The following is a 14,993-nucleotide window of genomic DNA, read 5'->3' on the forward strand; positions in this document are numbered from 1 at the left end:
GTGGGCAAGGCAGGAACTGCAAGAGCAGTTCCTCAGGTTGGTTTCACCGCAGGTGAGGGCAAAAAATGCCGGGTCAGGGCTGCGGACCCTGAAGAATTAGGAAGTCCTGTTGCCGTTGCCTTGACCAGCGGGGAGGTTTCCCTTAGCACCTTATTTTCAGCACCTGTGCTCCAACATCAGGCCCCAATCACAAAGTGAGGGGCCAGATTTCAAGGTGAAAGAGATCTGCCATGAAATGGGCTAAAAATAGCTGGATATTCTTGGGAGGGGCTCAGATTCCTCCCAAAGGTCAGTCTGGCTTGAATCATTCACAGCTTCCATCCTACCTCCCCAGCCCCCAACAGGAAAAGGCAACAACTGTTTTCTATAGAAGTTTATTCCCAAAACAGAGCGCGGCTTCACGGAACAATTTACACAGACAGGAAAGAGGGCCGCTGGGCTGGAGGAGGGGAACCCCAGAGAGGGGCATCTACGAAACCTAGGACATAGTAAAGACACCCTCCCACCCCCAGCAGGCCACTCAGCCCTTCAAGAGCTGGGGTCCTTCTCGGTAAGGAGAGTTTGGGTCCTGGCTGGTGGGATTTAGCTCCAGTCAGGGAAGTAGAATTTCTAATCTCCCAGGAAACTGCTTCCCAAGAGTATGCATGGGGTGGTGGGTGAGGAGGTGTCTGCACAGACCACCCCCCAACCCTGCACAGCCACTCTCCCCAGTGGTTAGAGGACGCCTACTCTCAAGGTCTTCTGGGTCTGCTGTTAAACGGGACTCAAGGCTGACCTTCGGCCTGGGAGAGCTGGGGGTTAGAGAAAACCCCTCAAGATGGCCAGGTCAGGGTCCTCACAGGTGGGTCCTCCAAGTCCCTCTCCCACTTTCCCTACCTTTCACTTGTAAACAAAGGAAAAAAAGTTATCTACTGTAAACAAAGTGTAAAACTCAAAGTTTTGAGTTGTAAACAAAGTAAAAACATTTTTTGAATCTGGACTTGTAAACAGTAACAAAATTTTAAAGTCTTCAGTTCTGGACAGCAGACAAAATAGCAAAAGTAAGAGTTTTGTGAACAGGGTCGTAACAGTCATTTTTCCCTTTTTAAGGGAATAAAGGAGGAGTGGAACGGAGTCACTTCCTGCAGCCCAGGTGCCTAGGGCCACGGAGGATCCTGTAAACATAGGAGGCAGTGGCACCTACATTCTGGGTCTTGAATTCCCTTGTTTCTGCTCCCTTTGCTCACCTTCCCACCCTACCCTTCAGAATCAATTCAAGCAGGGGGCAGTGTCAGGGAATCAAATGGCACCACAGACAACTTTTGCTTGCTGCAGGGGCAGGTGAATGACCCCTCCACCGACCCTCTGCAGGAATGTCTGACTAGAGGCCCGAGCCCCTCCCCGTGGGAGACAGGGAAGCCTTGCTCTGTAAACACGACATCAGCTGCTCCACCAGCACCCCACAGCATCAGTCCTAGGTCATAAGGCAGTAAGTGGCAGGGACTCCACATAATAAACACACACATCCACCAGGAGGGGCGGTATGAGCGAGCCCCCATGAGGAAGTCAGAGGACCCCTGTTTCCAAGACCAACCCCCAGCCCCAGAAGTTTGGCCTTTGGAGCATTCAATAAAAAGCAAAGAACAATTCTGTACTTTGGGCCCCTGACGATACTCAGATCAACTTGGGGGTGGAATAGGGGGAGGAAGGCATGTGTCCCACCCATCTGAGTCCACCCCAGGAAGGAGAGAGAGATGAGCATAGGGTTTGCTCAGGACCCAAATGGGGTCAAACTGCATCTCTCCCTCTATCTCCCTCCCCCTCCCAGCCCAGCCTCAAACCCCCCAGGAGACAGAAAAGCTGAAAAATAACATAAGCATCTCTCTGGTTACAAAGGTACAAAACGTATAAAAGTCTCCCTCCAGTCCCCCGTCTCTGCACCTGTCACACGCATGCTCACAGATGCACATGGAGCCTCAGCCCTGCCACACCAGGTAGAGCTGGGGCACCCACCACTGGGGAGCAGGAGGCTGCCTTGGGATCTGCCCCCACTCCTGGAGTCTCTCCTGTTAGCCTAGATCCTCTGTCGCCCTCAGCTGTTCCTCGTCCACGCCGTCATCCCTTCAGGAGTGACCCTCACTTCTGGGAACTCTGGAGGCACATGAGGAAATCAGAGGTTGATGCCCAGAGGACTCCGAATCAGGCGGCTCTGGACTCCCCCACCACATTTGGCCTGGCTGCTTCCCTTGCCTCCACCATTGCTCTCACCTCTTAGCTCCCAGCCCCTTCATGCCCACTCCAGGGTTCTCAGAGTCCTCCATTCCGCGCCCCTAGACTCAGCAAGGCTCCTTGGCTGCCCAGGTGTTTTCTCTAAGTGCTTCAAGAGCACCTACTGTTTACAGATGCTATGCTGAGCACTTGACAGATATTATCTCATAGATTTCCACATCTCAAAGAGTTTGTTACTACAGACTTCTTTACAGATGAGGAAACTGAGGCCCAGAAAGGCTTGCCTCTGCCTAAGGTCACGCAGCTAGTAAGGTAAGACACAGAGCTCAAACTCAAACCTGTGCGACTCCAGAGCCTGGACCCCTGCTCAGTCCCTAGTCTACCTCCCAAACAGCCAGACCCCAAAGCTAGACTGCAGGGGGACCCAGGCCGTGGGTTAGCTCCCTCTGGTCCCCAGCCCCCAGCAGCCCTCAGTGCCCAAGCCCCAGGATCCCCAAACCCCTGCTCTTTCCTCCTTCCTTTGTCCTCTCTCTGCCCTGGGTCCTGCTCAGTTCTGTTGATCCCCTGCCCCACCCCTAGGGCCCCCTTCCTCCCCAAGCCATCTCTTACCCCACAAACCCCCAGAGCCTGACCCAGCTGTTTCTCCTCCTTGAAACTCAACTCTCCTCTTGGCTTACAAGAGACCTGGAAGCTCCTGGTTCCTCCCCACTCCCACCAGTCCCTCTCGGACTCCTGTGTATCCAGCTATTTCCTGGGTCTGTCCGCCATCCCCTTCCCCACAGATGCTTCACACATACCCGAGATGAACCAGGTTCCAACTCAGTTCCTGTGAGCCCCACCCCAAAGTGTCCACAGACAGGAGGAACTCAATGTTGACTGAATACATCGATGAATGAATGATTTATCCTCAACAAAGCAAGCCCTTCAGCCTGGTATATCCTGGCACCACTTCCAGCCTCTCCTTGTCCTATATGACCCCCTAGGCGAACCTTCCCAAGCAAGGCCTCCTGCTCTCCTCCCTGCCCCTTGCATATTCCAGGTCATCTCCCACTTCTAGGCCTCAGCTCCTGCCCTCCCATCCGCTAGCTCAACCCATCGGATGACACCTATTTCTCCTTAGCCTGGGAGGTGCTGGGAAGGCTGGCTGGCTCCAGTCACACAGCCAGCAAGTCCCTGCTAGTCACACCCCCATTTCTTGCCAGATTCCTGTCCCCAGCCTGTGGCCCTCTGGCTGTGCTGAGCCTGGGGTAGCCCACACCTGTCTGCCAGCCCTCATCCCCTTCTGTGGCAGAACACAGGGCAGGGCACATAGGAGGTTGCCCTAAGCTGATGAGGGTGCAAGCAGGTGGCTGGACCATACTTACTCTGAGTCTGGCGACAGCTCCGAGATGCTGTGAGATGTGGCAGAACGTGGCGTGGAGGGCCCAAGCACAGAGGCTGTGGCAGAAGGTGTGGCAGTGGTGTGAGGGCCCAAGGGTGTGCTTGAAGATTGCACAGAGGAGAGGGCCGAGGAGTTGAAAGAGGCAAGGATGGAGGAAAGAATGTCCAACTGTTCTGTGGAGGGGCCATGGCTGGGGCCACTGACCGAGTCCTCCCTAGCTCTGAGCAGCTGCGGGGGTGGCCCAAGGGCTTCTCGTGAGGGGTGCCGGCTAGGCACCTGGTCCAGCTGCTCCCGAGAGTTCGAGCTCCTAGACAGAGAGTCCAGCGGCCGGGATGGCAAGAGGGGGTCCCTTGAGAGTTGCCGCTGGGGAGACAGGGGCAGAGGTGGGGGCTGTGGGTCAAGGTCCCGGGTGCGGCGGGGCGGAGGCAGCGTGCTTAACCACTCTCGAGGTGCCCCTAAGTCGAGCGCATCCCGTGACCCGAAGCGGCCAGCCATGGTGCCAGGGTAGTCCCGAGGTGGCTGCCTCCGTGGCAGGGTGCTGCCCCGATCTCTGGGCTCCAGTCGGCCTGGTGCAGCATCCATGCATTCCTGGGACCCTGGCCGGCTCAGGGGACGTAGAACAGGGGCAGGGGCTTCCTCTAGTCGCTCACGGCTCAGTTGCCGCCGGAGGAGCAGGTCCAGCTGTTCTCTAGAAGAGTAGCGGCTGGCTGGCTGTGAAAGGCTACCCGTGCCCCCGCCAGCATAGATGCGACCGTAAGAGGCAGCTGGCACAGCACGGTGGCCCAAGGTGGCTGCACGGCACCAGGACAGCTCAGGGGCACCTCGGGTCTGTGGCACCAGTGGGTATTGCAACCGGTTCTTCAGGATGCCTGTGAGAGGAAGAAAATGGGGGGCAGGGTTTGTGTGGGAGGGGGAGAGCAGGCAGGAATTGCTGAGTCTAGGGGTGTGGCAGCCCTTGGGATCCTTCCAACACAGGGATGGGAGCAGGAACCCCTTGGGGAGCAGCAGAGGCAACCCTGGTGGTCCCAGAGAGGCAGCAGGACAGGGGTCAGAGTGGAAGGGCAGTCATCTTCCAGTTGTGGTCCCGGGGCAGGGGGAGGGCGGGCAGGTCTCATGGTGCAGGGGATGGGGCAAACTCCCTGAGGTCAGAAGAGGGGCAGCCCTCAGGTCCTGACAATACAGGCCTGGCTGAAATGCAGGAACCCCCCGGGTTGGACAGGAGCAGTCCCCAGGGTCCCTGTGATGCAAGGGTGAGGGCAGAAACCTCTTCTCTGGGTCCCCATAAAAGCAGAGTAGGGGGCAGAAATCTTCCAGATCAGAGCACGGGCTCTGGGATCTGGGTGGGGGGCAGGGGGAAGCAGCTCCTAGGGTCTCTGAAAAACAGATGGGCTGGGGCAGGAGTGGTCGCCTGTGGTCCCCCTGTGGTGCTGGCCAGGGTAGAGGGGGACAGAGAATTCCCAGGTCAGGACAGGAGCAGTCCCTGAGGACCGTGAAGCAGGCTAGAGAAGCAGAAGCGCCCTAGGTCAGAGTAAGAAGAGCTCTCAGTTTGGGATGAGGAAGCTGCAATCCCTTGGCTCAGGGCATGAGCAGCCCCCAGCGTGTCTGCGGTGTGGGCCAGGGCTCAGGGACTGTACCTTTCCTCTGGCGCTGGGCCCGGCCCAGAGAAGTCTCATCCCCACTGGTCAGGGCCGGGTCTGGCTGGTTGTTGTTAGCTGCATCCTTGCTGGTGTCCAGCCCCAGGCGCCTTTCAGAGCCCCAAGTCTGCAGAGCACAGGGGGCTGCCTCGCACTCCCCCAGGGCTGGCCAGTAGGACAGGAGGTCATTGCCATCCACATCTGTGGAGCCAGGGCAGGTTACAGGAGCTTCTGGGTTGATCCCAGTGACTCATGACCCCTGACCCTAATGACCCTTGAAACCCTGGCTGTTCTCATTGAGCAGAGGTGGGAACAGGAGGGTATCTCCTCAGAGATCAATGGGTGGGGGTGACTGGTGAGCTCCCTCCCCTTAACTGGAGGTGGACAGAGACTAAAAGTTGGGGAACCTGATGACTGAGGGGTCAGAAAGACCAGGATGAACCCCAACCGCAGGAAAGATGGGGAGCTGGAGGGATAACAAATGGGGCATCCCTTGGTCACCCAAGGGGTCAGAGGGCGCCTGGCACCTTTGGGGTGGGTGAGGAGCCTCTCACTCTGGGCTGCCCGGCAGAGTGGCCGTTGGAAGCGCCCCCGCGTCCGGCCATTGTCCTCGCTTTCTGAAGATGGAATGGAGAGACTCCTCTCCTCCTCCAAGGACAGGTCACTGTCAGAGTCGGAGTCTGCGCCTGGAGTTGGGAAAGTCAGAAGTACTTTCAGAGGTAAGGGACTTGGAGATAAGGGAACTTGGAGTTGAGGGTCTAGAGGTAGGTACAGCAAGGGGGTTAGGGTTGGGGACAGGAACCGGGGCTTGAAGTGGAGGTAGCAGCCGAAGGGCTGGGACTTATCAGAGGGAAGGACGAATCAGGAGTGGACTGGGAGAACCAGGGCTGGAGAGGTAGGTGCCTCCTGAGGCAGGGACCCTGGGGGAGATCGTCCCACCCCAGTCAGCCACTGCTTCCAGTATGGGGTAGAAGAAAAGGGGATGGGGAGAGATCCTCTGCCTCCCTCCTCCCTGCCCCAGGCCCCAACTCCACCAGCATCTCGATGGAACATGGCCACGTCCAGGTCAGTGGGGCCAGCATGAGCCTGGAGGCTGTGGTCAGTGTGGTCAGCGGCTGAGCCATGTCGAACCAGGACATTGTCCCTGGAAAAGCAGGAGCCCCCCCACCATGAAAGAGGGATGTGATGGGGTGCCTTGGAGGCTGGAGTGTCTTTGAGTGCACAGCCAGCTGCGGGTGGAATGGCATCCCTGGGTGTGTGTGGTGGGAAGCATTTAGGGCAGAGGCAGAAGCAGGGCCCCAGATGGCCAAGATGGGTGGAGCCACCCGCCCTAGGACCTGGTCAGCCAAGCCCTGGTAAGGTGGGGCTGGACTAAGCTGAGTGTTCCCTCACAAGGAGGCTCTTCCTCTCACCTGAGGTAGCTGCGGCCCCGCTGGCTGTCCTGGTCCTGGGTCCGGCCGGAGCGGGCACTGCTCACAGAGGAGACAGTGGAGGCGCCCAGAGTGATGCGGATGAGGCCACTCTCCTCAAAGAGAGCCGTGTTGTTGTAGGCCCCAGGTCCCTGGGGGTGGTGGGGACAGAGTGTGAGCCAACCCTGAAGCAGCCTAAAACTCTGGCTTCTCAGGGCCCCCATCCCGACTCACCATCCCAGGTGCTGGCCTTGCCTCCTCAGGCGCTGCCTTCCTGCCCAGACAGGCTGGCGTCCAGGCAGCCCGAGCATCTGCATTTAGGACACAGAAGAGCAGCAGCACCGCCAGGCCCTGTGGGTCAGCGAGGGTCAAAGCAGGGTCGGCAGGGATCAATCAGGGACCAGTATAAGTCACTGTGGGTCAGCAATGGGGTCAGTCACTGTAGGCTAGTGTGGGTCAGTGAGGAGCCCATGCGGGACTCAGTAAGGGAGTTGGGGAAGGTCAGCAGGGGAGAGGTTGGAGCAGCAGGAGTGGCTGGAGTCTGTAAGGTCGGTGTGGATCAGCAAGGGGGCGGGAGCCTTGGTGTTGGTGAAGGTCGATCCAAGATCAGCACTCAGTCTGGCATCAGTGCCTAAGTTAGAGTCAGCTCCAGGCCTGGGGGCAGCAGCTAGGGCCAGTGTCTGCTCTGGGGTAGTACCCAGCCTGGCAAAGTTATCCAGTAAGAGTCAGCTCCAGGCCTAGGGTCAACGTCTGCCTAGGGATGGCCCCAGCCTACTGAAGGCCCACCTGGTTCTGGGGCAAGGGAGGGGCACCAGAGTCACCTGGAGGCCGCAGAGTCCAGCATGGAGGTAGTGGAAGGCTAGGATGCTGTGGTTGACTGCCAGGAGCCCAAAGAGCCAGGAGGCACTGACCAGCAGAAGCAGCAGGAAGGAGCTGCGAAGGGTCCTGCTGTGGGGACATGGGAAGACACAGGAGGACGTGCAAGGCTCATGTAGGACTCATGCAGGGAACACGGGAGGACACACAGGGGCCACACACGAAACGTGAAAAAAAGGAACTCACACGGGAACATGGAGGTCTCTGGAGGACACTGGGGGAGATGGGAGGTCCCACAAAGAAGCAGGAGAGCAGTCAAAGAGCCATGAGGACACGTGGGGAAAACACAGGGGTATGGGAGCCACAAGGGAGGGCACGGAAGACAGGTGGGAACACACAGGGCAGGGGGCAAAGTGAGCCACCCAGGCCATGGGAGACTCTGGGGGGACCCAGAGGACAAGGAGAGACAGCAGGGCAGAAGCACATGTGGGGTCACAGTATAGCGAGGGCGCCAGAGAGGGACCACAGGTCAGGGCAGGTGTGACTTCATTCCTTCATCTAGAACTTGGAGCCCAACCTGCACCAGGGAAGATCTGGGGGCCCCAGACCCCACCCAGGAGGGACCTGCCATCCTGAGAAGCCCCCTTCCTCCAGCCAGCCAACTCACAGTGCAGAGGTCTTCTTGGCCTCCCTCTGCCCTGTGGAGCAGGATGTGCGGGCAGCGAGGAGAAACATGGTCCCGTTCATCTGGACCCACGGCCAGACATGTGGGGCCGGGCAGGGCAGAGAGAGAGAGAGAGAGAGAGAGAGGCAATGAGAGACAGAGAGAGACTAAGATTCATGGAGAGAGGCAGAACCAGTGAGAAATTCACACATATACACACACACCAAAGGAGCTTAGCATCACAGAAAAAGAAATTGGGAACCAGAGAGGGACTGAGAGAGAGAAGCAGAGACAGAGGCAGGGACAGGCAACTGAATCTCTGACCCCGCGCCCCCATCTCCATGCCAGTTGAATGGGGGTGGCTACTGACCAGAGGACAGAAAAAATGAAGGCCGAGCCCAGGAAGCCTGCAGAATGCCACCTGACCGCCCTCAGCTGAGTCCACTGCACCTCCTCCCCCCATGAGGGAGGGAAGTACAGAGGGGGCACCAAGTCCAGGGCACTCACCACTATGACCAGGACAACAGGGCCAGCAAAGCTCCAGATGAGGGGCTCGTGGACTGAGATCCAGCAGAAGTCAGGGTTCCCATAGCCCTCAGGGTCCAGGCCCACAGCAAGGCCTTGGGAAGAGAAAGGGTAGGACTGAGGGTGTGTGTTCCAGAGCTGCTGACCAGCCCATGTATGGGAGAAAGCATGGGTGAGGGCAGAGCAGCAACCCCATGAATAGATGGCTTGGGGTTTGAGGTTGGGGGTCATGAGCAGGAGTGGGGACAGGGTAAGGGGTCAGGCCATGTGATGGTTGGAGGTTGGGGGTCACAGCCCTCACCCAGCAGCACAGCAGGGACGCCCCAGCCCAGGGCATGGTAGAAGCGCATGGCGCCGCGGTCCACATTGCGTGGCTCAACCTGCATGCGGTAGAGGTGCAGCCCCTGCACGAAGAGCCACGCGAAGGTGCTGAGGAAGAAGTAGTGCAGGAGGATGGCGACTGCAGTGCACACCAGCTGAGGGCAGGGGGGCGTGTCAGGACCTCTCCTGCCTCACCCACCTCTGACCCCTACCCCAGGCATCTGCTTCCCACCTCTCACCCCTAAACCACAATATCTTACCCCAGCATCCTGCTGAAAACCCTGGCCCCAACCTGAGCATCCCTGACCTCTGACCCTGAGTTTTGGCCCCAGGCCTCCTGGGCCAGTAGGGTCATCAGGACACAAGTTCCCTGGCCCTGATCCTGCACCTGATTGTGGGTCCTGTGAATCCCCAGCAGGAAGAGGAGCTCTGCCACCCCCAGGGCGGCTGCCACATTGGCATGGATCCCACGCACATTGGACTTGAGGCTGCGCAGGCTCAGCAGGATGGCTGCAGTCAGCACCAGCGCAGCCACAGACACAGCCACGACCACGTGGGTGAACACAGCCAGCAGCTCCAGGTCGCCCTCCAGCCTCTACAGAGACAGGGATGGTTGATGGGTTGTTGGGCAGAATCCCCGTGTCCCTTTGACCCCCTACTTCCTTGGGACACTGAACACAGCCCCACCTCACGGGGAGAGGCATCCATGAGGACCCCAAAGGTCCCTGTCCGGCTGCAGCGACACCGTGCGTGGGACCCATTCCTGTGCACCAGCTCGCAGTCCCGTGCTGTCCACACACCATGCTGCTCCGCCCTGCAGCCACAGGGCAGTTAGACACAACTGTGACCCAGTGTCAGGCAGGGGTTTGTGAGAGATCATGGGAAGGGCTGAGGGTGCCTGGAGTTGGGGTACAGCATTCCTCATGGTCCGGGTTGCACAACAGCACTAGTGGGGGCCCCAGGGGAAGGCTGGGACTATTAGTTGGCCTCCCAAGGGCTAACGGGACCAAGGGTTTCCAGAATGGGGGTCCTCACAGGCCAGGTGGGTCCCACTGCACACAGATCGCCTTGCTCCGATTCGCTGTCTGTAGCAGGCGAAACTCTAGGCTGATGGGGGACTCCAGGATTCCCCTTAGGAAGTTGCGTCCGTGGAACACAGCCACGCTGACCACCGGGGAGTTCATGACGGGGTTCTGAGGAAGCCTGGGGAGACACCCATGTGGGCTTACACACTGCTGACCTCCCCATGCTCAGCCTGCTTGCCTCACCCCGTCTTCATGCCACTCGCCAGGGCTGACCCAGGGTCTGGGATGTCCCCAGAGTGGAAGCTGTTTCTAAGAATCCCTCCAGCTTCTGCTGGGCTGCTGAGGGGCTGAGCAGCTCCAGGGGACCTGCAACTGTTTGCCTCTGATTGCCCTCCCTCCTACCCCCATCGGTCAGCCTGTCCTTGTCTGTCTCTGTCAGCCCTTTGGTCTGTCTGTACCTGGCTCATGGATCCCTCCTGTGTGTGGCTCTGTGTCTGTCAGCCTGTGGCTCTGTCACTCTGCACAACTCCAGAGAATAAGATTCACACAGAACCCGGCAAGGATGGGGCTCCCTGGAGCTGTGCTCCTCTCTGTGTGTTGTGAACCTACGCATCTACCCACCAAAAAAGGGGCTGCCAGGCTGAGAAGTTCGCAGGAAGCTCAGGGGTGAGGGGCCTGAGTACCTGGCACCTCGGCGTTCCGCCTGGAACTGGGCAGGGAGCAGTCCCCCTAAGGTGCGGTAAACGAGGAGAATGATGATGGAGATCCCAGGCTCTGGCTCTGGTGGGGCTGGTGGGGGGACCACACTTGAGGTGGTGGAGTTTTCTATGCTGCTGCTTGTGGGCAGAACTGCCAGGAGAGAAGGAGGAGCTTCTGTCAGTGACCTTTGACCCAAAGCACCCACCAACCCAGCTCTGAACCCGATCAAGCATGGGGGTCTCTTCCCTGCAGGAGCAGAATTGGGGAGTGCAGGGAGCATGAACCCAGAAAGTAACAGTCAAGGCCTGGGAGGGGTCATTTGTGATGAGGGAGAGGGTCTGACAAAGTGAAGGTGTGGCAAGGTGGACAGTGGAGGGGAGATGTGGGAGGGAGGGTGGAGGGGAGATGTGGGAGGGTGGATGGTGGAGGGGAGATGTGGGAGGGTGGAGGGTGGAGGGGAGATGTGGGAGGGTGGAGGGTGGAGGGGAGATATGGGAGGGTCGAGGGTGGAGGGTGGAGGGGAGATGTGGGAGGCAGGGTGGTGGGTGGAGGGGAGATGTGGGAGGGAGGGTGGAGGGGAGATGTGGGAGGGTGGATGGTGGAGGGGAGATGTGGGAGGGTGGAGGGTGGAGGGGAGATGTGGGAGGCAGGGTGGTGGGTGGAGGGGAGATGTGGGAGGGAGGGTGGAGGGGAGATGTGGGAGGGTGGATGGTGGAGGGGAGATGTGGGAGGGTGGATGGTGGAGGGGAGATGTGGGAGGGTGGAGGGTGGAGGGGAGATGTGGGAGGGTGGAGGGTGGAGGGGAGATATGGGAGGGTCGAGGGTGGAGGGTGGAGGGAAGATGTGGGAGGGAGGGTGGAGGGTGGAGGGGAGATGTGGGAGGCAGGGTGGTGGGTGGAGGGGAGATGTGGGAGGGAGGGTGGAGGGGAGATGTGGGAGGGAGGGTGGAGGGGAGATGTGGGAGGGTGGAGGGTGGAGGGGAGATGTGGGAGGGAGGGTGGAGGGGAGATGTGGGAGGGTGGAGGGTGGAAGGGAGATGTGGGAGGGAGGGTGGAAGGGAGATGTGGGAGGGAGGGTGGAGGGGAGATGTGGGAGGGTGGAGGGTGGAGGGGAGATGTGGGAGGGAGGGTGGAGGGGAGATGTGGGAGGGAGGGTGGAAGGGAGATGTGGGAGGGAGGGTGGAGGGGAGATGTGGGAGGGTGGAGGGTGGAGGGGAGATGTGGGAGGGTGGAGGGGAGATGTGGGAGGGAGGGTGGAGGGGAAATGTGGGAGGGAGGGTGGAGGGGAGATGTGGGAGGGTCTGACACTGGGGAGGTCTAGAAAGGGGAAAACTGGCAGGAGGACAACATAGTATCTGGTTGGGGGGACAGAGAGACAGGACTTGGCCCAGGGGTCCCCCAGGGGCTCTCACCTTCAGATGGGGATGGCCGTGGGGACTGGGAAGGCAGCAACACATGGGTGTGAGGATCCCAGGCATACTGGCCTCGAAAAAGGTTGCTATGGTAGCGAGGGTAGCGATGGGCCCCCCGGGGAGAACTGGCGTGCTCCATGCGGTCAATGCTGAGCACTACCCAGGAGAAAGAAAGGGGAGGCCCATCATGGACCTCTTCCCCCTGCCAAGGGTTCTACTCCCTCTTACTCGCATCCCGCACCTGAGTCCCACAATCTGTTTTCTGTGCTACCAGCTCGGAGCCTGTCCCTACAAAACGCTGAGGGCGGTGGCTGAGTCTCCTGCCATTAACGTTGGCATTGATAGCCACAGCCCCTCGGACCTTCAGGTACCTGCCCTTTCATGGCCCCCCTGCTGTGCCCCGCCCTACCCCACCCACAACGCACTGATATTAGGCGTCACCAGCCCCATGGGATTCAGGTATGTGAGTTCCATATTCCTTGCGAGTGTGGCTGCATACTCCTCCAGGTGCCTCACCAGCCCCGCGCTGCCTGGGGAGCCCCCAGGGGCCCGCTGCCCCAGCGCCGCCCACAAGTCCCCTGTCTCTGGGGCAAGCAGTGCAGAGCCAGCCCACAGCAGATTCTGGGAAGATAGAGATAGAATTGGGTTCAGCCAGGTGGTGAGGATGTATGAGGGGATAGGGCAGGCATGAGAGGTCTGGACAGGTGCTCAGAGGGGCTCCAACAGGCAAGGGGGTGGGGCTGGAGAGGACAAGGACAGAGGGAGAGCCCAGGACCTTCACTTCCCAAGAGGACAGCAGGAACCTGAGCTGGGGATCCAGGGGCAGGAGGCTGGGAGCTGGGGGGCCAAGGCACTGAGAACATAGGGCACAGCCCCACCTCATTGAAGTGGGCATCCTGTGTGGCTGTCAGCCCGAAGCCCTGCTGATGGCTCTCGAAGGCCAGCAGGTGGGCCAGCAGGCGGGCAGTGACTCGAACATCTTGGCTAAAATAGTGGTCAGTGTGGCCAGTCACCTCCCGTAGCCGCTGAGCCAGCTTCTTGGCCTCCATGGTATCCAGTGCCGTCTTGTTCAGCTCTAGGCCATCCAGCTGCCAAGACAAGGAGATGGTTGCTCTGTGGTCCCTTAGGCCTTCCTCCAAAGCTTCACAGGGAGAAAGGCTTGCCAGATTAAAGGGCAACCAGGAAAGGCTCAGGAGTTCAAGGGCTAGGGTGTGGTATCTGGGGCCCACCACAGGCCAAGGAAGGTCTTAGGTTGCAGGAAAAGGTCTGGGCAGTCTCACCAGCAGACTGAGCTCTTGAAAGGCAGGGGAGGTACAGTTGAAGAGGTCGGGCTCCAGCCAACCCTGGGCCTCATCACACAGCCGCACAGCAGCACCTGGAGGCAGGCAACCCCTGGTCAGGCCTGGGGCCTGGATACCTTTGCTGAGGAGATAACCGCAGCACCCTCTCCTATGCTGGGGGAATCCCTGAGGCAGAAGTCAGAGTCATGAGCATCTATAGCTGCACCCCTGGAGGTAGCGGCCCAAGCCCAGGTAGGCCCCAGCTGCTTGTCGGGCAATTCCTGAGAGGGCTGTAGACCATTCTCAACCAGCAACCACACAAAGCACAAGGGTGGGGCTGCACACACTCACCCACGTGGGCCAGGACTGGCTCATAGATGTGCCAGTTCACACAGACACACACCAATGCTCACCAATTACACACAGATGTATGGACCAGACCAGTACGCAGACACACAATGCTCTCTCGCACACACACAGACATGCCAACACAGAAGAGGGCTTCTAGGAACATCCAGTGAAAGTCAGGTGGGAGAATTCTCACACAAGTTTTAACTGCCCCAGTGGTTACTTTGCTGTCATTTCTCTCCCTTGTCTCTGGGGTTGGGATGGAGGTTGAATGAGAATTGACTTGGATCTTTAAAAAGTTTGTAGCTACCAACAAGAGAGAGCCTAACTTAATCACAGAATCCCCTCCCCGCAACAGGTTCACAGACACGTGCACAGGCACAGAGATACACACGTGAGCATGCGTACGCAAACAATCTCTGTCCAGCCACTGCAGAGACCTCAAGCAGCAGGGAGTGTTCTGAGGGGACCTCAGGCAGTGGGGAGGGGCCCCCAAGCAGCAGGAAGGAGCTATAGGGTCCTCAGACTGAGGAGGGATCTTTCGTGACCTCAGGCAGTGGGGAAAGTTCTATGGGGACCCCAGGAACTGAGAAGGGGTCAGCAGGGTCCTCAGGCAATGGGGAGGGGTCTCTGAGGATCTCAGGCATCAGAGAAGGGCCCCTGGGGTACTCAGATAGCCAGAAGGGGCCTGCAGGGACTTTAGGCAGCAGGGAGGGGTCTGCAGGGACCTCAGGCAGCAGGAGGGGTCTGCAAAAGCTCTGGCAGTGGGAGGGGGCAGTGCACCTGAGCAAACACGTACCCCTTACCTGCACCCCGCAATCCTGCCCAGAAGCCAAGAGAAACAGATGGAGGCTCAATGAGGGTGTAGGGAGGGGCCCACATGGACTCCCACCCCACTTCCACCTCTTTGCAGGAACAAAGCCACCCAATTTAGGAAAAGAGATGGCTCTAGCAGTCAGAGTACAGGCCCACCCCCACCCTCAGTGATGTCCTTTCCCCCTACATACTCACCCAGGGCCCCCCGGGGACAGGGCACTGTGGCCAGGACGCCAAACTTTGTCTGGGGCCACCACACACCAGATCTCAGGGACTTAGGGCAGGCATCATAGAGCACTAGAGAGAGAAGAGGTGCTGAGCCAGGCAGTCAGGGTCCAGGGCAGTTGACAGCCACACCCACTGCCCCTCCACCACCCCCCACAAGGCCCACTGCCCGCCACTCCTGCTGGCTTCTCAGGAGCTGACCTGTCAGATTCTGTGACAGGTCAGCAAAGT

At 59.1% G+C, this 14,993-nt stretch overlaps 1 protein-coding gene across 6 annotated transcripts in view; it reads right to left on the bottom strand.

Moving 5' to 3' along the window:
• Positions 1-358: 358 nt before the first annotated feature.
• Positions 359-14,993, bottom strand: part of CELSR3 (cadherin EGF LAG seven-pass G-type receptor 3) — a 28,208-nt gene continuing 13,573 nt past the window's right edge. The window contains exons 16-36 of one of the 6 annotated variants that reach the window (XM_024928056.3): positions 14,733-14,834; positions 14,528-14,542; positions 13,374-13,468; positions 12,972-13,181; positions 12,519-12,714; positions 12,094-12,249; positions 10,667-10,832; positions 9,994-10,161; positions 9,646-9,772; positions 9,347-9,553; positions 8,939-9,113; positions 8,620-8,732; positions 8,116-8,195; positions 7,454-7,577; positions 6,867-6,983; positions 6,636-6,784; positions 6,258-6,367; positions 5,751-5,909; positions 5,224-5,424; positions 3,573-4,458; positions 359-2,130 (exon numbers count right to left, since the gene is read on the bottom strand). In XM_024928056.3, the coding sequence (XP_024783824.3) occupies positions 2,103-2,130; positions 3,573-4,458; positions 5,224-5,424; positions 5,751-5,909; positions 6,258-6,367; positions 6,636-6,784; positions 6,867-6,983; positions 7,454-7,577; positions 8,116-8,195; positions 8,620-8,732; positions 8,939-9,113; positions 9,347-9,553; positions 9,646-9,772; positions 9,994-10,161; positions 10,667-10,832; positions 12,094-12,249; positions 12,519-12,714; positions 12,972-13,181; positions 13,374-13,468; positions 14,528-14,542; positions 14,733-14,834 (3,584 nt within the window). In that variant the 3' untranslated portion in view covers positions 359-2,102. Of the gene's footprint in view, positions 2,131-3,572; positions 4,459-5,223; positions 5,425-5,750; positions 5,910-5,948; positions 6,368-6,635; positions 6,785-6,866; positions 6,984-7,453; positions 7,888-8,115; positions 8,196-8,619; positions 8,733-8,938; positions 9,114-9,346; positions 9,554-9,645; positions 9,773-9,993; positions 10,162-10,666; positions 10,833-12,093; positions 12,250-12,518; positions 12,715-12,971; positions 13,182-13,373; positions 13,469-14,527; positions 14,543-14,732; positions 14,835-14,993 lie in introns of those variants that run through there. The other 5 variants (XM_008971704.3, XM_003818392.6, XM_034956377.2 and 2 more) reach the window with 5 other exon arrangements.

Source organism: Pan paniscus, chromosome 2 (assembly GCF_029289425.2).
Source record: "Pan paniscus chromosome 2, NHGRI_mPanPan1-v2.0_pri, whole genome shotgun sequence".
Classification (NCBI taxonomy): domain Eukaryota; kingdom Metazoa; phylum Chordata; class Mammalia; order Primates; family Hominidae; genus Pan; species Pan paniscus.